The 23221-nt window shown below is 43.3% G+C and overlaps 1 protein-coding gene across 1 annotated transcript in view; it reads left to right on the top strand.

Moving 5' to 3' along the window:
• Positions 1–23221, top strand: part of LOC144689979 (cardiomyopathy-associated protein 5-like) — an 88886-nt gene that overhangs the window by 37739 nt on the left and 27926 nt on the right. Inside the window, exons 5-9 of the mRNA XM_078557519.1 lie at positions 8968–8990; positions 11659–11780; positions 14814–14963; positions 18930–19079; positions 21115–21262. Coding sequence (XP_078413645.1) covers positions 8968–8990; positions 11659–11780; positions 14814–14963; positions 18930–19079; positions 21115–21262 — 593 coding nt within the window. The remainder of the gene's footprint in view (positions 1–8967; positions 8991–11658; positions 11781–14813; positions 14964–18929; positions 19080–21114; positions 21263–23221) is intronic.

Genomic DNA, 23221 nt, shown 5'->3' with positions numbered 1-23221 from the left:
CACTCACTCATTCACTCTCTCTCTCCCACTTACTCCCTCTCCCACACTCACTCACACTGCCTCCCACACTCACTCAATCACGCATTCCCCCACTCTCACTCACTCACTTATTCTCTCACCCTCCCTCATTCATTCACTCTCTCTCTCCCACACTCACTCACTCTCCCACACTCACTCTCTCTCCCACACTCACTTTCACTCTCCCACACTCACTCACACTCTCTCTCCCTCACTTACTGTCTCTCTCCCCACACTCACTCACTCACTTACTCTCTCTCCCACACTAACTCATTCACTCTTTCTCTCTCTCTCCCACACTCAGTCACTCTCCCACACTCACTCACTCTCTCCCACACTCACTCACACTCTCTCTCTCTCTCTCTCTCCCTCACTCACTGTCTCTCTCCCCACACTCACTCACTCACTTACTCTCTCTCCCACACTCACTCATTCACTCTCTATCCCAATCTCACACACACTCTCTCTCCCACTCTCACTCACTCACACTTTCCCTCCCCCACTCTCTCTCCCTCACTCACTCACTCACTCACACACCCTCTCTCTCTCTCTCTCTCTCTATCTCTGTCTCTATCTTTATCTCTATCTCTCTCTCTCTGTCTCTCTCCCATACTCACTCATTCGCTCTCTCTTTCTCCCACACTTACTCACTCTCACACTGACTCACTCTCTCTCCCATACCCCGGATCAGCGAGCCTTTTCATCTTCTCCACACCCCCCCCCTCCACCGCACACAACACCGCCCCCCCAACCTCTCCCCACAGCCCACACTATCGCATCCAGCCTCTTCTGGCCCAGCAGCAAGTCTCTCCCTCCCCTTCCCGGCTTGGCAGTGATCGTCTCCCTCCCCTTCCCAGCCCGGCAGCGAATATCTTCCGGTCTGGCACGGCACGGCAGCCTTTTTCTCTCTCTATTCTCCGGAGCGCAGTTGTTGCGTCACTGTTGCTGCTCCTCCAATCACAGGCTGCTTCTCTCCCATATTTGCTGCTTGCTGCTGATAGGCAGCATATGTGGCAGAGGAACAGGCTTTAATTGGAGGAACGGAGACTTTCAGAATCTTCCACTGCACTTACCGGCATTTTGAAAACTCGGGGGGCCACATTGGGGGGTTTCGCGGGCCACATCTGGCCCACGGGCGGCGTGATGGACAAGCCTGCTTTACGTGCACCTGAGCGGGCAGATAGGGCCTTAGTTTAAAATCCTTCTGAACATAGCACCTCCAACAGTGCAGCACTCTCTCAGTACTGCATTGGAGTGTCAGCCTTGAATTCTGTGCTCAAAGAACTGGAGGTGTCTTGAACTTGTGACTCTGAGGCAAGTGTGCTACCATCTACATGGAACTGTATAAAATGCTGGTTAGGCCACAGCTGGAATTTTGTGTACAGTTCTGGTCACCACATTTCAGGAAGGACATAATAGCTCTGGAGAGAGTGCAGAGGAGATTTGCAAGAATACTGCCAGGGCTTGAAAATTGCAGCTATGAGGAGAGATTAGATAGGCTGGGGTTGTTTTCCTTGGAACTGAGGAGGCTGAGGGGTGACCTAATTGAGGTGTATAAAATTGAGGGGGCCTGGATAGGGCAGGCAGGAAAGACTTGTTTCCCCAATTACCAGGGGGCATAGATTTAAGGTGATTGGTAGAAGGATTAGAGGGGACATGAGGAAAAACTTTTTCACCCAGAGGGTGGCGGGCATCTGGAATTCACTGCCTCAATCAGTGGCTGACGCTGAAACTCTCAACTCATTTAAAAGGCACCTGGATCTGCACCTGAAGCTCTGTAACCTGCAAGGCTACGGACCAGGTACTGCAAAGTGGGATTAAAATGAGCGGTTAGTTTGTTTTTCTGGCCGGCACAGACACGATGGGCTGAATGGCCTTTTTCTGCACTGTAACTCTTCTGTGATTCTATGGTGCTATACAAAATATCTGGTGCTAGAGGTATAGTGTGTCAATTTTTAATGGAGCTGACCTTGCGCGGTCAGCTCAGTTTAATGCTGCTATATTGCTCCCACAGGACAGTGTTTCTATTTCCACTGCCCTGGGAAATACTGTTAACCCCATGATTTATTTTAAAACTCATCTTTCCTTTTGCTTCCCTGGTTTGCCTTTATTCTATGGCCCAACTATTAACAGTTTTTCATTACTGGCCTGCTGGTCTTGCATCCATTGCAGGTCAACTAATAATGCTTTTCTTCTGTGTACAATAATGCTCTTAGCAAGTACCCAGTTTTGTTGGTTTGCCTTACTTCTCATCTTGCATTTGCAAAGTTAAAGTGCACATCAATCTTGTCAGTGCCTTTCACTGTTTGGTGAAATGCCTTTGTGCACTACTGCCTCTTGTGTACTCTGACTTGCCATAGTCATGTGACTGCTAAGGTCATCTTGGGTGGAAACAACAGCTTGGTGCAGAAGCTATTTTTACCCACCACATGGAACATGGAGCAGGATATTTAAGTCGGTGTGCAAGCGCGATTGGCGGGGCCCAGGAGTGCCGGGGGAACGGACCGCCAACCGCGATCTGCTCCCGACCGCGGTTTCATGCTGGATGGCCAGCCAGTGTGAAGCATGCGCTGAAATTCTCAGCGCTGCCGGGGTGGGAGGAGGGTGGGCACTGACGTAAGTGCTGGCGTGGGCGAGCGCTGAATGAAAGCTCCCTGAAGGCAGGGAGCTGCCTCAGGGAGCTGAAGACTTTAAAACCGATAAATAAAGTTGTTAAAATCTGGAAAATAGCGTCCGTGCATCACAATCAGTCACCTGAACATATACATGATAAAAATTCTGTCCATACATTTTTTTAAAGTTAATAACGGAAACCTCATCCTGCACTTGGATGAAGTTTCATGAAAAATGCAAAGTCCGCCTGGCAGATTCGCCCGTCCACCAACCGTAAGGCTGGACGGACCATGAAAACCCAGAGACAATTACAACTTTAATTGCACTAATTGGCCTCTTAATTTTCGGCGGGCGCGCTTCTGACTTTTGCACGCGCCCGCTGACTGAAATATCGCGCAAGTGCGGGATGATGTTGGGACGCTCATCCGACGTCATCTCGCATTACTTCGCATCTGATTGGGTCAGGCACGTGCCCACATGCCAACCAAAAAATTCTACCAATGGTGCCAGGCGTGAGCATCTGGAATTGAATGGATTTTTATAGCTGTAAGAGGGTCAGCCTCTGTAAGAAACAGCAGAGAATAATTAAAACGTCAGTCTGCAACTTTGTACAAGGTATTGACTGCTGGCGAGTCAGTATAGCTTTGAATATCCCAGTGCCAGATCCCGTGGAAATGAAGGCAGATTTGCAAATGAATTGGAAATTCTTCCAGTCTCAGAGAACTATGAAACTGTCACATAGCCATCATAAGCAAGAAACAAGTAAGAGTAGCATCTATGTTATCAGTGCTGGGGAAAGAGTGCTACAAGCTGCATTGCACCCTAGACCTCACTGAAGATCAGAAAAGAGAGTCTTATAAAATTTTGGAGGCTTTGAAGACCCACTTGGAAACCTCTACTGATGTTATTTGTGACCCTCCATGTTCACCACCAGAGTTCAGGAAGAGGGGGAATATTGAGGTGTATAAAATTGAGGGGGCCTAGATAGGGCAGGCAGGAAAGACTTGTTTCCCCAATTACCAGGGGGCATAGATTTAAAGTGATTGGTAGAAGGATTAGAGGGGACATGAGGAAAAACTTTTTCACCCAGAGGGTGGCGGGCATCTGGAATTCACTGCCTCAATCAGTGGCTGAGGCTGAAACTCTCAACTCATTTAAAAGGCACCTGGATCTGCACCTGAAGCTCTGTAACCTGCAAGGCTACGGACCAGGTACTGCAAAGTGGGATTAAAATGAGCGGTTAGTTTCTTTTTCATCTTTTTCTGGCCGGCACGGACACGATGGAGAATATTGATCTGTGTGTGACTGCACTGAAACACCTAGGTGAATCTTGTGAATTTGAAGGATGATCTGACCAGAGACAGGATTGCCTTAAGAACAAGAGATCCCACCGTGAGAGCACGTCCGCTGAGAGAAGAGAAATTTACTCTCAAGAGAGCGATTGACATGTGCAGAAGCTCTGACATGGTCAATCAACAGCTGAAGAGTATTGATGGGAGAACTGATGAGGTTTTTGCACTATGCTGAGAGGCAGTTCAGGCCTTCCAAGCACAAGACAATGAAGAAAAGGAAGAACTATTTACAGGAGGAGAAAAGATCAAGGCCAGAGTACTGGATGTAAATATTGTGGAGCAAATCAGCACTACACATCATCTCCATACTATCCTCAGCCAAGGCAGTGGTAAAAATTACCAAAGGGATCATCAAAAATGAAGTACATCCAGCACAGACTTGTACAGGGTGATTTTAGAGTGGAGAAACACACCTACTGAAGGTATGAAAAGTGTCCTATCCGGTGACTAATGTCACACCGCAGGCAAAATACTCTTTCAATAGCTGCTGAATCCAGAAGCTGTAACAGGAGCGAGTGACAAAATCAAAGTGAAACAGCAGAAAGCCAGATTTCACTTTGATGAAGTGGCCAAATCGTTGCCAGAGCTGAGAGTTGGAGAGCTGGGCAGAGTGCATACATTCAATGCACTCAACAAAAGTCAGCCTGCTTGGCAACTTGGGACCTGTGTAAAGCAATGGTCACCTCAATCATACACGATGGAAGTGAACAACCAGCTATATCGCCACAACCGCAGACACACAACAACATGCAATCAAAGAAACTGCTCCTTCAAAACAGACAGCTGATGAAGCAGAGTTGATTTCTCCAACTGAACAAGGACCGGAACGACCATCAGTCCTAGAGATCAACTGTTCCCCAACTTATGCAACGGATCAGTGGCAACTTGCAATGGAAAGGACATTCCCCGGAGAGGCAACCAGCAGACACCAGACAAACAACCAACAACAACCCATACATGTACCATTGGAAGACCTGAATACTTTAAAGATTATGTATGGAGACAGATAAAGATGAGACAGACTACAATGAACAATTTTCTGTTCGCTGTGGTGACTTTCTTTATAGACGGTATGTGGGTAACTTGCAACTGCAAATGATAGTGTTTTCTTTTCCCTTTTATGAGAAGGGGAATATTTGGAGAAATGCCTTTGTGCACTGCTGCCTCTTGTGCACTGTGGCTTGCCATAGTCATGTGATCGCTGAGGTCATCTCGGGTGGAGCAAAGGCTTGGTGCAGTAGCCATTTTTACCCATCACATGAAACATTTACTGCTGAAGTTGAGGGCTGTTATGTGCATTTCCATGAGCACTAATCATCATTATTAAGTGACTTCCTCTGGAGGCCAAGATACTGGGGAGCATTCTAACTCACAACGGGCTTCCAACTGGAAACTGCGCTTAAGGTTAATTTCACACCTGCCCACAGCAGAATGAGACCCTGCCGATTTTAACCACTTAAGCCAGCTTTATTAATGCGCCTTTGGTCGACTTCCCATCTGGAATAGGCAGGAATTGGTTGGGAAATGGCTGCTGGCCTGTGGAAAATCGAGGAACCCTTGACTGCCCGCCAGCACGTTAGATGGGGGGGTCTTGCGGGAGGAAAGGTGCGCACTCCAGAGCAAGGGAGGCATAAACATTCCTTTTGAGACTGGGAGGAGCACTTATGCTCCCCTTGGCCCACAAAGTAATATAACTCTCTTTTAGCTTAAATGGCTTCTTCCGAAAGGCCTTCACTTTGAAGGAAAACCGCAGCAGTTTACTCAGACTAGAGTTAAAATTGCAATCAGTACCCAATGACATCATCATATCTGCATATTTAAAGAAGGATCCTGCAGGCTTTAGCTGGGTGACTATGCCACCAGTCCAGAAGTGAAGGTAAAAATTCTAAACCGTGGGATCCAGGCAGGATAGTAACATCTATGTAACATGGGTGTAGACTCGATGGGCCGAAGGGCCTTTTTCTGTGCTGTAGACCTCTATGACTCTATCTAATATTTTATTTGCTTTCCCGCCCGGGTTCTGCCAGGCAGGTAGATCAAAACCCATCCCACCATTTCAGTGTGAAGGTGACAAATCCTTACCTATCACATGTTGTCCTGTAATACTGCAGACTTCCTTGATTGACATTTCAGGTTTTATCATAGATGCGTTTCTAAGGCTTACATTCGTGTGCTGCATGTTTTATATAATGGACACCCGATACTCGCACCAACGATACTTTAGCCACAAGCTAGTCCTAATGAGATGACTGCAGTGATAGAATGATGGTGCCCACCCTTATGATCTGGAATGCACCACCTGCAATGTGTTGGAACTAGATTCAGTAGGAGCTTTCAAAAAGGGATTGGATATATATTTGAAAAGGAAAAAAATCAGGGCTATGGGGAAAGAATGGGGGAGTAGAACTAATTGGATTGCTCTTTCGAAGAGCCAGCATAGGCACAATGGATCAACAGGCCTCTTTCTGTGCTGTAAGATTCTAATTTGAAATCATCATCCTCATATTTCAATCCCTTCATCGCTTCATCTTCACCTGTATCTCTGAAACCTCTTCCAGCTTACAACACCCCACTCTGAACACTTCATTTCTTTGACTCTGGTCTTTACGGCCACCACACTCACTCTTTGCCTTGCCATAGGTGACCATACCTTCAGTTGCAACATGTAATTCCCTCCCTAAACCCCTCCACCTCTTCACTTCTCTTCCTCCTTTAGGACCTTCTTAAATATGCACTTCCTTTGCCTAACTTTTGGTTACCCTTTGTAATAGCCCCTTCTTTGGCTCCGTGTCAGTTTTTGTCTTCGTATCCCTGTGTGAAACACCTTTAGATTTCATTTAATGCTAAAAGCATTATATAAATGCAAGCTGCTTGTTGTATTCTCTACCTTACCATTCAAACATTACTTACATAAACTGAATTTTCTTTCTAAAATGAAGCAATTTGTGAATGATTTGCTGCTGATCATGTCTCCATTTTATTTTAAGTTAAACTTCATAGAGAACACAAGTGCCATCATAAAGAGACCTGCATTTGTATAGCACTTTACAGTACCTTAGACATTCAAAGTGCTACACAGCCAATTAATTACATTTCAAATGCAGGCAGTACTGTAATGTAAGTAATCGTTGCAATTTGTGCACAGCTGGGGGACCACTATCAGCATAAAAGAAATGATCAGACAGTCTGATTTTGATTACGTTGGTCGAGGTATGAATGTTGATCAGGACGTTGGGGTAACTCCCCTGCTCTTCTTCAAATCAATGCCATAAAATATTTTACATCCACTTGAGGATGGAAAGGGTCTCAGTTAACTCTTCATCTGAAATGCATTACAGCATTTCCTCATTGCTGCACTGATCATGTTCTCTCTGAAGTGGGCTTTGAGACCAGAACCTCCTTATCTAGCAAGACTGCTACCACTGAGCACAGGCTGATCCCATCTTAGAGCTGGAAACTTTCAAATATTGGAATAATCTTTGTGCATTTTGCTATTCTCTCCTTCAATCTCAATGCAGGTTGCAAACGTTCAGTTATTTGACTTTCCTCTGCTTAATTTTTGACTAATTGAAATGTTTATGCTCTGTATTAATTTAGTTGAAAGCAATTAAATACATAAAATGTCAGTCATTTGAATGAAATTGGGTTAATTTAAAGTTAAAACTGCGTGTCAGCTTAATTAAGACATCTTTGCCAGGTATTTAATCCCTATTGCAGTTTACAGATGAAAAATTTGAGTATTCTTGAGGAACGTTTTGTGTCTGTTGTTGACAAGGTCCCGCATGGGAGACTGATAACGAAGGTAAGAGCCCATGGGATCCAAGGCAATTTGGCAAATTGGATCCAGAATTTGCTGAGTGGCAGGAAGCAGAGGGTGATGGTCGAGGGGTGTTTTTGTGACTGGATGCCTGTGTCCAGTGGGGCTCCACAGGGATATGTGTTGGGTCCCTTGCTGTTTGTGGTATATATAAACGATTTAGACTTGAATGTAGGAGGGTTGATCAGTAAGTTCGCGGTTGACACGAAAATTGGTGGGGTGATAAATAGTGAGGAGGATAGCCTTAGATTATGGGAGGATATAGATGGGCTGGTCAGATGAGCTGATCAGTGGCAAATGGAATTTAATCCGGACAAGTGTGAGGTGATGCATTTGGGCAGGACAAACAAGGCACAGGAATACACGATGAATGGTAGGACCCTGGGAAGTACTGAGGATCAGAGGGACCTTGGTGTGCATGTCCACCGGCCCCTTAAGGTAGCGGGACAGGTAGAGAAGGTGGTTAAGAAGGCATATGGGATATTTACCTTTATTAGCCGAGGCATAGAATATAAGAGCAGGGAGGTTATGTTGGAACCGTATAAAATACTGGTTAGGCCACAGCTAGAGTATTGTGTGCAGTTCTGGAATCCGCATTATAGGAAGGATGTGATTGCACTAGAGAGAGTTGCAGAGGATATTTACCAGGATGTTGCCTGGGCTGGAGAGTTTTGGTTATGAGGAGAGATTGGATAGACTGGGGTTATTTTCCTTGGAGCAGAGGAGATTGAGGGGGGACATGATTAAGGTGTATAAAATTATGAGGGGCATAGGTAGGGTAGACAGGAAGGAACTTTTCCCCTTGGTGGAGGGATCAATAACCAGGTGGCATAGATTTAAGGCAAGGGGCAGGAGGTTTAGAGGGGATGTGAGGAAGAATCTTTTCACCCAGAGGGTGGTGGGAATCTGGAACTCACTGCCTGAAAGGGTGGTAGAGGCAGAAACCCTCATAACATTTAAGAAATATTTGGATGTGCACTTGTGATGCCATGGCATACAAGGCTATGGGCCTAGTGCTGGAAAATGGGATTAGAATAGTTAGGTACTTGTTTGACCGGTGCAGACTTGATGGGCCGAAGGGCCTTTTTCTGTGCTGTAGACTTCTATGACTCTATGACTCTGACACTTTTCCTCTCCATTTAATCTCTCTCTTCTTTTTATCTACAGTCCTTCAGAATGATCAATGACAGGTACTTTTGGACTAATCAATCTATGCTCTCTTTAATCAAGAGTGGTATTCGTACAAATCTCACTATTGAGCGGTGCCGTTACAATGAAAAATGTTAACAGCTTGAAGTTCCTGATTAATGCGTATGGAATGTTTTTAACATTATTACTAACCCCAGTTTGGCCTATGGAAGCCTTTCTACAATACACCAGCACTAAGTTTGAAAAATATTACTAGGACTTGATGTTTATAATTTCATATTATATACTTTTCCTCATAATACACAAATCAGTTTAGGGACAACATAATAAACAAGATTAAACAAAGTGCATTATTCCAAATACAAAAATAAGTTGATAAACTCTGTTGATAACAGTCTGTGTTCCCCCTCCTACAATTGCCCTGACAATCTTCCATGGTGTGAGAACCCTGTGTTAGTAGGTGTTTGGTAAAGGTGTAATTACATCTTTTACTCTGGCCCTCACAAACCTTTATTCTTTGGGTGTTGAATTTTGGAGGTTACAGCTTAGAAATAAACTTGGTTAGTATCTTGGTTCATGTCCAGTGACTCTTGTCCTGGCAATGTCAGGACTCCTAAGGTGGTAGAGCTGAAATGGAGGCTTTGTTCGACAGTCAAGTACGGTTCGTGTGATGATCACAAATGTTTCCACTAAAAGAAGGAAGCAATAGCTTGCTAGTTTCATGCTGACCCACATAAATTAGGTCACAAGATGATTACAGATGAGCCCCCTTCTTTATTCTTTCACCCAGAGAGATTTTAAAGTTTTCCAGTTTCTTTTCAAAAAAATTCAAAGGTTAGCCTCGACTACTCTTCCTTGGAGCACTCATGGCGTGGCCAAACAGGTTGATAATCAACCTGCTAATTCTTCCATCAAGCACATGGCAGGCAGTGAGAGCAGGAGAGATTCCGGGTCAGCCATTCTTGATGTGGGATGGTCATTAGAGAGAGATGCCTATGGCCCCTTGCAGAACATGGCTATCTATGGATGGACAGACCCTTCCTGGAAACGTATTCTACCTGTGGATCACTCTTTGTATGAAGAAGAATTGACTGATATTGGTTGTAAATAAATTTTCCTAGTTTGAAACTGTCCCACTGTCTCACTCTCTCAACTGAATTTAACAGATGCAACATTTTCATTCCATAACTAACTTTTACAAACATCTATAAGATCACCTCTCAGGTGCTTGCTTGCCTTTCATCATGAAAGGCTCCAGTTTCTCTAGTTCTTCCACATAATCTAGGCTTTCGCCTAAAGGATTAGCCTGTTTATTCTGCACAGTCTCAGTACTTGTGTTTCGATGTGCAGAACTTGACACAATATTCAAGGCATGATGTGACCAAAGAACTATAGAAAATCAAAGCACTCTCAGAATGCTATTCAGGACTTGCTCTCTCTCTCTCTCTGGTATGCCTGGATAAAGCTGATTCTATTACTATGAATGGGGTGATTCATGCTTTAAGCTCTCTGGACAAACCAGGTTCCTGCACTAGGTGGTTCTTCTGCTGAATATTACAAAATAATGACCCTGAATTGGCTTCCCTAGTCCTGATTGCATCTCAGGAAATTATTAACTCTGGTTCCTTCCCCAATGCTTGATTATTTTGAGAAAGGATGTCAGAGTGCCTCCGACCAGCCTTTTTTTCTTCTGAATTGTATCTCTAAAAATCTTACAAGACACCTCACAATTTGTCTAAATGATTTACTTTCCAAATTACTTTACCCTGATCTGAAGAGTTTGCTTGTGGAAGGTGCTCTGATCACAAATTCTTTGCATAATCTGCCTCGGATAAATCAAGGCTTTAAGTGCTGATAGAGCCTTTAATAAAGCAGAGTGCCATAGTCTTGGGTAAACTGTTGCCTGATGAATCTCTTATTTCCACTAACCAACTCTAATAGAATCTTTATTTGAAATATTTTCAGGCACTCAGCGTGGTCCTCTTTTATTCATACTGCCTTGGCTTTTGTACTCTTTCTGTAAAAACAATGCTGCCTGTTTTTCAGCCCATGTTACCCTTTTGCTGTTGTAAGGTTCTGTTAGGGCAGTGTAGGTACATTAGCAGCCTAGTGACACAGCATGTTAATGTACACGTGCTGCTCCACAGAGTACTGGGATATATGTCTACTGTCAGCATTTCTCTACACACTTTTGTCTTGCTTTCGGCTGGGTCACCTGGGAGGGGGGAGAAGGGGTACTTCCCCTGAGGTAGGAATATTCTGATGGTGAAACAGCTGGTGTTGCTCATACACCTCCTTGTGATGGGTTCAAGAACACCCCAGGCAGAGGCCTGATTATCGTCTATGTCCCTGTAGTCAGCAAATAAGATATTGAGGGTCTGGAAAGGTGGAAAAGTAACTTACATTGGGGGGGGGGAACAGGTTACAACGGGGAAGAGCAAGTGGGTTTCCACAAGGATAGGATGTTTCATTAGGCTTGATTAGATTATCTGTAAATTGGAGGTCAATATCTACTGAGGCCTTCATGCCATTCTATTTTCCAAATAAAGAAGAACTTTGATGTAATGCCTAAGTAGTGGTTGAGGGAAATAATAATTTTTTAAAAAATGTGCTTTAAAGTTATGATCATTGCTTACTGCTAACTACTAACTTATTCAAATTGTTCAAAAGGAATTCGAATAACTGATCACTCAACATCTGTTTACACAGTGTGATTTCTGCCTTGGAGGCTGCAATCTCTGTGGATTTAAAGCCAAGTTGGTGCTCCCCTTTTGAAGATCTCGCTGTCAAATCTCCAAGACCTGGGTTTGAGTCGCTAAGAAATTTGCCTGGTACGACCATCACTTTCAATGACTTTTTAGAATTTATTCTTTCAAGGGATGTGGGTGTTCCTGGCAAGGCCAGCATTTGTTGCCTATCCCTAATTGCTCTTGAACTGAGTGGCTTGATAGGCCATTTCAGAGGGTAGTTAAGAGTCAACCACATTGCTGTGGATCTGGAGTCACATGTAGGTCAGACCAGGTAAGGATGGCAGATTTCCTTCCCTAAAGGGCATTAGTGAACCAGATGGGTTTTTACAACAATTGACAATGGTTTCATGGTCACCATTGCTGAGACTAGCTTTTCAATTCCAGATTATTAAGTGAATTTAAATTCCACCAGTTGCTGTGCTGGGATTTGAACCAAAGACCCCAGGACATTAATCTGGGCCTCTGGGTTACCAGTCCAGTAGTATTACCACTACACCACCATCTCCCCTTTCATCAATATAATCAATAATAAGAACTGTGGATGTACCTAGATCAGTTGGACTGCAGCAGTTCAAGAAGGCAGTTCACTGCCAGCTTCTCAAGAACAAGTGGGGATGGGCAACATCCTGGCCATTGATGTTCACATCCCACGAAAGAATAAGAAAACCACAGGGATGCTGCTCCATGTTAGTAACTCCTGTTAGAATCTCAATTCAGTGCCACTTTGAGGAGGCAGGAAAAGTAACTGACAATTGGGAATGGGAAGAAGGGGGAGCAATAGATTTCCAACTTGGAAGCAGCACTATTACATTTCCTGTCACCTTCCAGCAGGCAGTGCCCTGAATTCGCATATATTTATATACTAGTTAAAACACCTACTCCGAAGTTACTGAAATATGGTAAAAGTCCCCCAGTGATTTGGTAGTTAATGCACAGCTTAGGTGATAATGAGCGACAGACTTGGATCCTAAGTTTGATCCCTGGTTTATGCTGAGATACCAGTGGCTCTGTACATTTTAGTGGAGTGCATTTTTCACTGTTTCAAATAGATATTTGAAGACTTTGCATAAATCATCAGGTCCCCATGCCACTATGGAAAGAATGTTCACATGATATAAAATCTAACATCGTAATTATCAGCCGGGGTGGCACGGGGGTCCTAAATTGTGCTAAATGCTGTTGGGTTAGAGGAAAAATGAGCCAATCATTATCCATTGAAAGTTTCTGGAAATTGTGTGTTGTGAATATTGGGTAAGGGTAGGATCAGATTGTGGTGCCTTCTCTGTTGACATGCTGGATATGTTCACACTTGGAAGAATGGACCTAAAGTGAACTAGTGGAGGGCTTTCAGAAACTATGGAACCAGCACCCAGTGTGTGTCACTGTTTTCACTCATTGTTCCTGATTTCATGCATAATGACCTAGCCCTAATTTTAAAATGATGCCCCGTCTTGTTCTGGATTGCTGCACCAGACCTACTGTATTGAAACCCTTTATCATTTTAAACACCTTAATTAGACTATCCCTCAACCTTTGAAATGCAGGAGAATACAAACCAAGTTTATGCGACCTGCCCTCATCATTTTAATCCTTTACACTCTGGTGAATCTGGAGAATCAATTTCTTCTGGAAGTCAATATAGACAACATCCATAGACACTCCCCTATCCACTGTGATAGTTACCTCCTCAGAAAGTTCAATTAGGCATGATCTATCCTCCACAAATCCATGTGGACTCTCTTTGGATGTGATACTTGTCCAAGTGCTCAGTCACTCTGTCTTTAATGATAGATTCCAGCAATTTTCCCAGAATTGATGTTGAGCTGACCGGCTTGTAGTTACCTCCTTTCTTTCCCTCTCTTTTCAAAGTGACATTTGCAATTTTTCAATCGAAAGGCATGATTCCTAAGTCTAAAGAGCTTTGGAAAATTCTGACTAATGCATCTAGGATTCTTCACCTATTTCTGCCATTACATTGGGGTAGAACCATCAGATCCTATTACTTTCTCCATTACCTTTTTCTTTAACTTGTATTAAGTTGACTAAGTTCCTGTATTTACTTATGTTTAGGTTTTTTTTAAACAACTGCTGCCTTTTAAAGTTTGCTTCTCCCCACCCACCTCACTTGTGGCTGAATTCCCGACTCGGGGCACTTCCGATGTTTAGAACCTGCACAAAAGGGACTGCGGGTGGACTTTTGGCAGAGTCAGTGATCACTCCTTCAAGCAGAGGTGCTCAACCTACATTCTGTTGAGCTAAGCGACCTTCAGAAGGACTAGAAAGTCATGGGTGCCAAACTATGGCCTCGTTTTTATTACTACCCACACTAATGGGTGAGAGGGGTCTGCGTAATGACAGAATGGGGGAAGCCTGATCACATTCCCACCCCTTTAAATTTTAAAGTGCACAATTCAGGGCACGGAATGAAAGGGCAGGCTTGGTGACAGCACCTGCGCCGAAGTAAGGAAGGGGACTGGGCTGTGGGGTTCCTGGCAGCTGATCTGAGGCGGCAGCTACCAGCTCACCAAGGTATGGGGCTGTTTCAGCATTCCTTGTGGAGCATGAGGAACCATGTAGCCTTCTTCCCCACCCTTTCTCCGCCTCCCCATTAATACCAGTGCCCATGCCAATGGCTTTAATGTGAGACTTTTAACAATTCTCTGCAAAGTGCACACCAAACATTTTAAGCTGCTGTGCTGGGAATTGAAATAGAGAAAAATGCATCTCCGAAGCTGAGAGCTTTGGCATGACTATTAGTCTTTTTTTTTATATCGCATGAAACTCTAGCAGCAGTGCAATGTTGCATCCTTTTCAAGGACTTTTTCAGGGCTCAATTCAAGTCTTAGGAAAGTTCTTAAATGAGACGAAAACAGTGGCCAACAAATGCTGGTAAACACTGCTTGAGTTTCTCCATCTTGCAGTTGCTTTTTATAGACTGTTGTTCATCATGCATTTACATCATCGCAGTTCACACATTCCATTCTGAAGTGCAAGTGAAAGGAAAATAACTTTAACCCATTAATGCCAGCAACATTTAAGAAAGTGATTGCTTTTTGTTGTCATGTAAAATGTTTGAACTTTTTCACAGCGTATTTTAAAAAAATTTTCTTTCAGTTCCTCAGTCTCCAACAATTGTTCCTCAGGAGCCCAACACTGCAACGAGCACAACAATAACCATCAACTGGACAGTTGGGGAGGAAGATGTCATTGATTATTTCCAGGTGTACTGTATGGATGAATCGGAGGGCAACAGAGAGCAAAGTGGTAAAGTCTTAACGTCAAAAAGTCTCCATTTTTGGATATGTTTTACTTCAAGATATTGATTTGCAAAAATGTAGTCAATAGTAACTATTAAACAATTGTCATAATTTCATTAATAGTACATTCCTTTATTTGATAAAAAAATAAACTCAAACTATTTCAGTTCATTCACTTCATTTAAGTTAGTTCCAGTAATTATCCATTTCACCTAATCACAATCTCAGAAATAAAAGACTGAATGTAGAGGAAGATTTCCTCTAGCTATTGTGTGTTAGTGATACGATGAACATAATGGAAAGGTTTGCTATTTTGCTATTCTAGTTAAATCATGAGTGTTCCAACGGAATGTGTTTATGGTCCTGCTTGGAATGGCAATGAGAGGAATCACTCCCATTTTACTCCTCTGGTGTCTTTAAGATATAAAAAGAAACAGATAGCAAAGCGTTTAACAATTGAACTGATCAATTTTTCTAAGTTTAATCTTTGGAAATAAATGTTACCCTGAACAATTTAAACTGTGTGAAAGGAGTTAGTACATTTGAAGTCTTCCCTCTTCCAGTTCTTTTGGGTATGCCTTTACTTGTCTTGATTCTCTGAAAAAATTCCTGACTCGTCCAGTTCATCCATACCTGCTCTCAAGAAGGGTCTCACACAAACATTAATTTATCTTTTTCTATCAAATGTTGATTGCCCTGCTATAGATTTGTGGAAGTTTTTATTTGCAACACACATGGTTTTCTTTTTCCTTTTATTAATACAAATAGGTTTACAACATAGTAATTGGATGTATAGATGAGAATTATTTCTAGTCATCTAGTGGTCCAAAAATTGTTTTTGAAGATTTATTTTTTATTCTTACTCTTGCTCTCTCTGTCTGAAAAAGCAACTGTCCCAGGTGTGTAAATTGTCACTTGATATTTCAATAGGTTTCTGTTTGAGTTTCTCCCCTGTGGCAACCAGGTCACATGGGCCCATCCCCAAGTGGAGGTGTTTAATATGACCTCACCATCCCCAGCTCCAGAATGTTCTGTTTCACCTTAAATTAAAGGAGACATTTTAAAACATAACCATCTTGTAAAGTTCAGCATTCGTAACAATATGGTGTAATTAATTGCTGGTATAATACAAATTTGATACACATTCTACATGTGAGTTCAGTACACCATTTATATCTCCATCCCTTTCCCTGGCAACAGTCTGAGACTAAACCAGACCCTTTGTGACCTTTGGTATAATATTTAAACCTAAGATGATCTTCCAACCACTATGTCCAAGTCATCACTAAGACTGCCTATTTCCACCTTCATAACATTGTCCAACTCTGCCCCAGCCTCATCTCATCTGATGCTGAAACCTTTTGTTACCTCTAGACTTGACCATTCCAAAACACTCCCGGCTGGCCTCCCACATTCTACTAAGCTTGAGGTCATCTAAAACTCTGCCGTCTGTATCCTAATTTACATCAAGTTCTGGTCACCTACCGCCCATGTGGTTGCTGATCTACATTGGCCCCTGGTTAAGCAATGCTTCGATTTTAAAATTCTCTTCCTTGTTTTCGATTCCCTCTATGGCCTTGCCCCTCCTTATCTCTATAATCACCTCCACTCCCACAAACCTCCCAGCTATCTGCGCTGGTCTAATTCTGGCCTCTTTAGTATCCCCAATTTTAATTGCTCCACCATTGGTGGCAGTTCCTACAGCTGCCAAGGTTCCTTAACCAAGGGAATTCCCTCCCTCCGCCCCTCTACCTCTCTCTCTTCCTTTTAAGATGCTTCTTAAAACCTACATCTTCAATCAAGCTTTTGGTCATTTACTGTGAAGTCTCTTATGTGGTTCAGGGTCAAATTTGGTTTTATAATGCTCCTGTGAAGTGCCTTGGATATTTCATTACTTTAAAGGTGTTATAGAAAAACTTGTTATTATATGTTGCCAAAGGATACAAACCAGCAATCAAAATCGCTTTTTGGTCTGAGCTTCTCAGTTATGCTTTTGGATCTTTCCTAATTTTCTTTGATTATATTGGTTCTCAAAAGTGAGCCCCCAATTTTACAAGCCTTTGTGACTCTGCCTTAAGATATAGGTGAACTTTAATTAACATGACCGGGAAATGAGCAGCAAACAGTTTATCACCATTATCTATTGGTAAGATCTTAGTAAGGTCTCATTCCTGTCTTCAAAAGTAGTGTGGAACCAGATCAGGCCTGGTGTTACGTTTAAAATATCAAGCAAATTTGCTTTGCAAAAGACGAGCAGTCCAGGGGGAAAGAGCCAGATAATTATTTATAGGAAGGAGAGAATTGTTTCCTAATTCCTTGAATGGTTTAAGTAACAAAAGCTGCAACTCTGGGCCAGGACTTCCAAGGAGTGGCAATCACAGTCAGATTGCCACTCTGCTCCTATTTACTTACACTGGAATGCCCAATCTTCCGACTCGGGCTGGGTGAGAATAGTGCAATGTCATGGGTTCGCGAGGCCTTGAGTCGAGTGCAGGAGAGTCAGGGGGAAGGAAGTCACACCCCCTTTTTTACAGCACTAGCTGCCATAAAGAAGGTAGGTCTAAAGGCCCCAGCTACTTTGAGAAGCCAGGTGTAGGTAAGTGTGTAAGTTCGGTAAGTGTGTCAGTTAAGTGGGTAGAATGTGGTGGACGGGTTGTTGTTGGGGGGGGCAGGGGGGGGCGGCGCGGTCAGTGGGAAGGGGGATCAGGGGGTCATCAGTGTGGGAGGGGAGCGCGGTCTGATCAGTGGGAGGGAGTCAGGTGTTCAGTGAGGGGCGGGGTCGGGGTCGGGTGGTCAGTGGGAGGTCATGTGGGGGGGGTTGGGTTATCAGTGAGGGGGATTCTGGTGCTTGTTGGGGCATAGCTGTGGGTCGGGTGGGTAGTTGGAGGGTCCAGTGGGGAGTCAGGGATGTCACTAGTATAGTTACCCATGAGTTAGAAGTGATTTTAATTCTTCTAACCTTTCCTGGGTAACTATTCTGGTAGTACAGTCAGAACCATCCAAAATCTGTGATTTAAATTGGAGTATCAGATGTTTCCCAGTCCACGGTCCTCAGCACATCTTTTGGGTACCTTTTGGGCACCGGATATTGAGAGTTATAAGAGCTAAGCTGAACTGTTGTAACTAGCTTTAATACGGGTGTTTCTTTTCCTTGAGCATCTTATCACTGTGGGAGCTATATTACCCTTTCATTAGCCATAGGCTAGCTGGTAGCACACTTACTTCTGACTCAGAAGGTTATGGGTTCAAATCCCACTCCAGGGTTTGAGCACCAAAGTCAAGTGCAAGACGAGTGCTGTACTGTTTGAGGTGCCTTCTTTCAGATGTGACATTAAACAGTCTGCCCTGTCGGGTAGATGTAAGAGATCCCATGGTACTATTTCAAAAAAGCTCAGGTGAGTTATCACTGGAGTCCTGACTGATATTTATCCCTCGATGAACATCACAAAAGCAGATAATCTGGATTGCTGTCTGTGGGAACTTGCTATACACAAGTTGGCTGCCATACATTACAGTGACTACACTTCAAAAGTACTTCATTGGCTGTTAAGTGCTTTGAGATGTCCGATTGTATAAATGCAAGTCTTTTGTTTTAAATTAATTATATTGTTTCTTGGAACTTCAATTTGATCTTTTTCTCTCTTTTTGGAATTTCAAACTGACCAGTTCCACTCCCAGGGTGATACTCCCAAGGCTGCCTCGTCTATATTTATGTTTCCCCCAAAAGAAAGATTGTTAAGCAATCAAAGTCTGAAAATAAAGTAGTATCGATGAGTGGATTAATCTCTAAAAATTGAATGCCACCTTTTCTTTTGAACCTGCTTGAGTGAATCCCGTGTAAACTTGTGTAGCAGAGCTGAAGAATTATAAATTACAACGGAAACCTGGGTAATGACTTAGAGTGTATACAATGTTCAATATGGAGCCACCTTACAGAACACCTGACCCTAACTGATCATGCTTTTTTTTAAAGGAAGTGTAGCTGATGAATACAAGATGGCAGTGAAAGAAAGTTACTGTACGTTAGACAATTTGGAACCAAACAGGTGTTATCTGGTCTGGGTGATGGCAGTGAACTTTGCAGGGTGCAGTTTGCCCAGTGAGAAGGTCATCGTTCAGACTGGTAAGTCCATCCCAGTAATCAAGTAGAAAAAGGAATATCTAGCACGTAACATCATTACAGTGATAATTTGCTAAGTATTACATTTTGCCAGAAATTCCATAGAAATGGCTTCAGTTCCCTCCTTTAAGGTTCAGCAAGTTTAGGTGATGAGTATCTTATCCAATCTGTGCAGAGGTGGAGACACGAGAATTGCCTTTAGGTTAAGGCCAGGGCGTCCACTCTGGATGACTATTCAGTGACCTTTACTGTGCGTGTGGACATCGGGTCAGAAGAGATTGGGTTCACATTCAGGTTTTGAGGCCTTCTTTTGCCTGCCTGATCACAGCAATGGCTGGAGGTCACCCTGTGGAGAGATTCACCTGCACAACAGTTGCCTGGCTGCGAAGGGTGTTTTTTTATTTATTAAAAGTTTAAAAAGTTGGAGAGAGGATGCCTCAAGGTGGAGGCGCCCTCTCTCAACTTTGCCTGAACTGCAGGCTTCATCCTTTTGAGCTTTGAGAGCCCAGCTGTTGTACTTAATTTGATCCTTCCCTCCGACCGCTAGTTGACCAATCCTGACACAATCACTGCTGGGTGAGTGTTTTACCCACAGTGGAGAGTTGTGATCCCCCCATTTGACCCCAATGTTGAGGTCCCAACCCAAAATCCTGAAAAAGTGTCATATAGACTCGAAACGTTAACTCTGTTCCCCTCTCCACAGATGCTGCTAGACCTGCTGAATTTTTCCAGCATTTTCTGTTTTTGTTCCAAAATTCTGCCCCATGTCTGTGGATGATCTTGCCAGAATATCTGGTTTAAGATATACCTTTTTGTCAGGCTAGAGTTGGATGTTTAATTGGAGACTGTTGCCTACATGCTCTAGAAGATTCCAAGCCATTTAAACAAGGTCATTTTTCATTTTATTTGTTTTTTTCATTTGTTACTCACCTCCCCCAACACACCCACACACTTTCAAACGAGAGCAATGGTTCAGGCTGGAGATCCCTTTCTGCTTCTCACTAGCATTACTCTCTAAAAGGGGAAACACGTAGCAGGCCAAGACTGGTTTTGTTTCCTACATCATAAGGAAGAATATTCTCACATGTTTCACCGCAATAGAACTTCTAAACTTGTTTCATCTGTGAGGGGCAGCCTCAGGCCAAGACCATTTACACCTAAATCCATAACCATAGAGTACATTGTCCAAATGATATTCACCCATTAGAAATAAAAGCAAGAACTGCGGATGCTGGAAATCCAAAACAAAAACAAAAACAAAAATACCTGGAAAAACTCAGCAGGTCTGGCAGCGTCGGTGGAGAAGAGCACAGTTGACGTTTCGCGTCCTCATGACCCTTCAACTAGTTCTGTTGAAGGGTCATGAGGACTCGAAACGTCAACTGTGCTCTTCTCCACCGACGCTGCCAGACCTGCTGAGTTTTTCCAGGTATTTTTGTTTTTGTTTTTGTTCACCCATTAGAAATCATGCAAAGATCACCGTCCCTCTTACCTGTGAGCTGCATTTTGAAAAGCTTCAAACAGCATTGATCACAGAAGGGGTTTTGTTGCTTTTCTATCCTATTTTTTGTTCCCCAGTTTTTGCCCCTTCTTTTGTGAAGGTGTTACTCAATTGTGCTGGTCGCCCACAGGCATTTCATCCAAGTGTTCACCCTTCATGTGGAAAAGTCAATCCTGGCCACTGCTTGCCTGTTGCATATATACATTCCTTTAGGGAATGGTGAGGTGCAAGAACCCTGGTTTATTTTCCTCCTCCAGCGATCCTAAATTAGACATCTGGGTAAATTTAACTTTGACTTCCACCACCAGCATTGTGCATTGGCTGCCACTGAGCTCAATTGAAAGGAAATAGAGGCCAGAGTGGATAACATTGGGTTTCTTTAATGTGAAGAGGTTTTCTCGGGCTGCCAATGGTGGAAATTCCATGCTGGCCTGTATATCTTGAAGGAGCGCAGATATCCTTTGAAGAATTAAAAAATTGTTCACCACATTAGCCGCAGACAATATCTGATCCAATTTCCATCTGCCTTTCCTATAGTGCCATCAGCCCCCATCATTAAGGCTGAGGAATGCACTGTGTGCTGGGACAGTGTCACTATCCGCTGGACTTCGGCAGATCTTGAAGCTGTTGAATACTTTATCCTCGAGTTCCACAGACAAAGTGATTTTAAAAAGCCAACTTTCAGGTCAGTCTGCTTCCTGTTGTGAAGACTTCAGGTTTTATTGAACAGCCATTTTATAAAAAGCAGATGCTTGGATCTTATAAAGAATGGGGATTAGAATGGTTGTAGCACAGGAGGCGGCCATTTGGCTTGTCCTGTCTGAGCCAGCTCTCTGCAACAACAATGCGCTAGTGCCTCTACCCCACCTCTCTTTCCCCCCACCCACCCCCCCAACCCCACCAATAGCCCAGCAAATTTTTCCACTTCAGGTAATGATCCAGTTCTCTTCTGAAAACCACAATTGAATCTGCCTCCATCATACTCTCGGGCTAAGCACACATATGCCTCCTGCATAGTTGCCTTTGATGGCAAAAGTACCAACAAAGCAAATGTGTAACATAACAAAGACACCAGTTACAGGTTGACACCTTTCTTGAGGTATTATTTCACTGGGTGCCTGTGACAGAAACTGGGCCACTGGTAAAACTAAATGACCCCCACCAGAAGTATCCTTGGTCTGAATGTGAGAAGGTTGCCTGCTTGCACCATTGCTGGTCTAAAGCAGTCTGCCAGCACTGAGGATAGTCTTGGTCAATCTCACCGAACATGTGCCCTATGTCCCTCACTCAGCATCCCACCTTTCAATCTTCTCATCAATTTTGAATCTTCCATCCCCCTATTTATTTAATTCTCTTTCTCCTCTTCTGGTACACACATTATCTTCTGCCACCACAGTCCTTTTTCCTTCATCTTGCAGACCCTGCCCTCTAGACCTCTCTCTATCTCTTTCCTTCTCTCTCTTTCTCTCTTCTTTCTCTCTCTCCTCTTTCTCCCTCTCCCCCCTTTTTCTCTCCCCCCTTTTTCTCTCCCCCCTTTTTCTCTCCCCCTTTTACTCTGCCCCCCTTTTCTCTCCCCCTTTTTCTTCCCCCTTTTTCTCTCCTGCTTTTTCTCTCCCCCTTTTTCTCTCCCCCCTTTTCTCTCCCCCTTTCCCTCTCTCTCTTTCCCTCTCTCTATCTCTCTCTTTCTATCACACTTTTTCTCTCTATCTCTCGTTTTTCTAACTTTGTTCTCTCTTTCTCGCTGCCTTTTTATCAACCTCTTTCAGTCTTTTTTCTACCTGTTTCTATCTCTCTCTTTATCTCTCTTTTCTCTCCCTCCCTCTTTCTCTCCCTCTCTCTTTTTCACTCTCTCGATCTCTTTCTCTCTCTCTCTTTTCTCTCCTCTCTTTTCTCTCTTTCTCTCTCTCTCTTTTCTCTCCTCTCTCCTCTCTTTTTCTCTACTCTTTTCTCTCCTCTCCCCCCCTCTCTCTCCTCTCCCTCTTTCTCTCCTCTCCCTCTCTCTGCTCTCCCCCTTTCTCTCTCTCTCTTCCTCTATCTCTTTTCTCTCTCTCCCTTTCTCTCTCTCTCTTTCTCTCTATCTCTTGTTTCTTTTTTTCTCTCTTTTACCCTCAATTTCTCTCTCTTTCTTTCTATCTCTCTCTTTCTATCTCTTCCTTTCTTTCTCTCTTTTTTCTATCTTTCTCTTTCTTGCTGTCTTTTTCTCTCCCTCTTTCACTCTTTCTCTCACTCTTTTTTCTATCTGTTTCTATCTCTCTTTCTCTATCTCTCTTTCCCCTCTCTTTTTCTCTCTCTTTCTCTCCCTCTCTTTTCTCCCCTCCCTTTTCTCCCCTCCCTTTTCTCTCCTCTCTTTTCTATCCTCTCTTTTTATCTCTCTCCTCTCCCTCTTTCTCTCTCTTCCTATCTCCCTCTCTTTTTATCTCTCTCTCTTCCTCGATTTGTCTTTTTTTCTCTCTCTATCTCTTACTTCTTTTTTTCTCTTTCTCTTTTTCTCTCTTTCTATCTCTTTCTTTCTACCCCTCTCTCTTTCTCTCTTACTCTCTCTCTCTTTCTTTCTATATCTCTTTTTCTTTCCCTCTTTCTATTTCTCTCCCTTTCTATGTCTGTTTTTCTCCCATTCTTTCTCTTTTTTCTATCTTTGTCTCTC

Source organism: Cetorhinus maximus, chromosome 2 (assembly GCF_964194155.1).
Source record: "Cetorhinus maximus chromosome 2, sCetMax3.hap1.1, whole genome shotgun sequence".
Classification (NCBI taxonomy): domain Eukaryota; kingdom Metazoa; phylum Chordata; class Chondrichthyes; order Lamniformes; family Cetorhinidae; genus Cetorhinus; species Cetorhinus maximus.
Note: the sequence above shows the minus strand (reverse complement) of the source record. Positions and strands in the feature narration are given on the sequence as shown.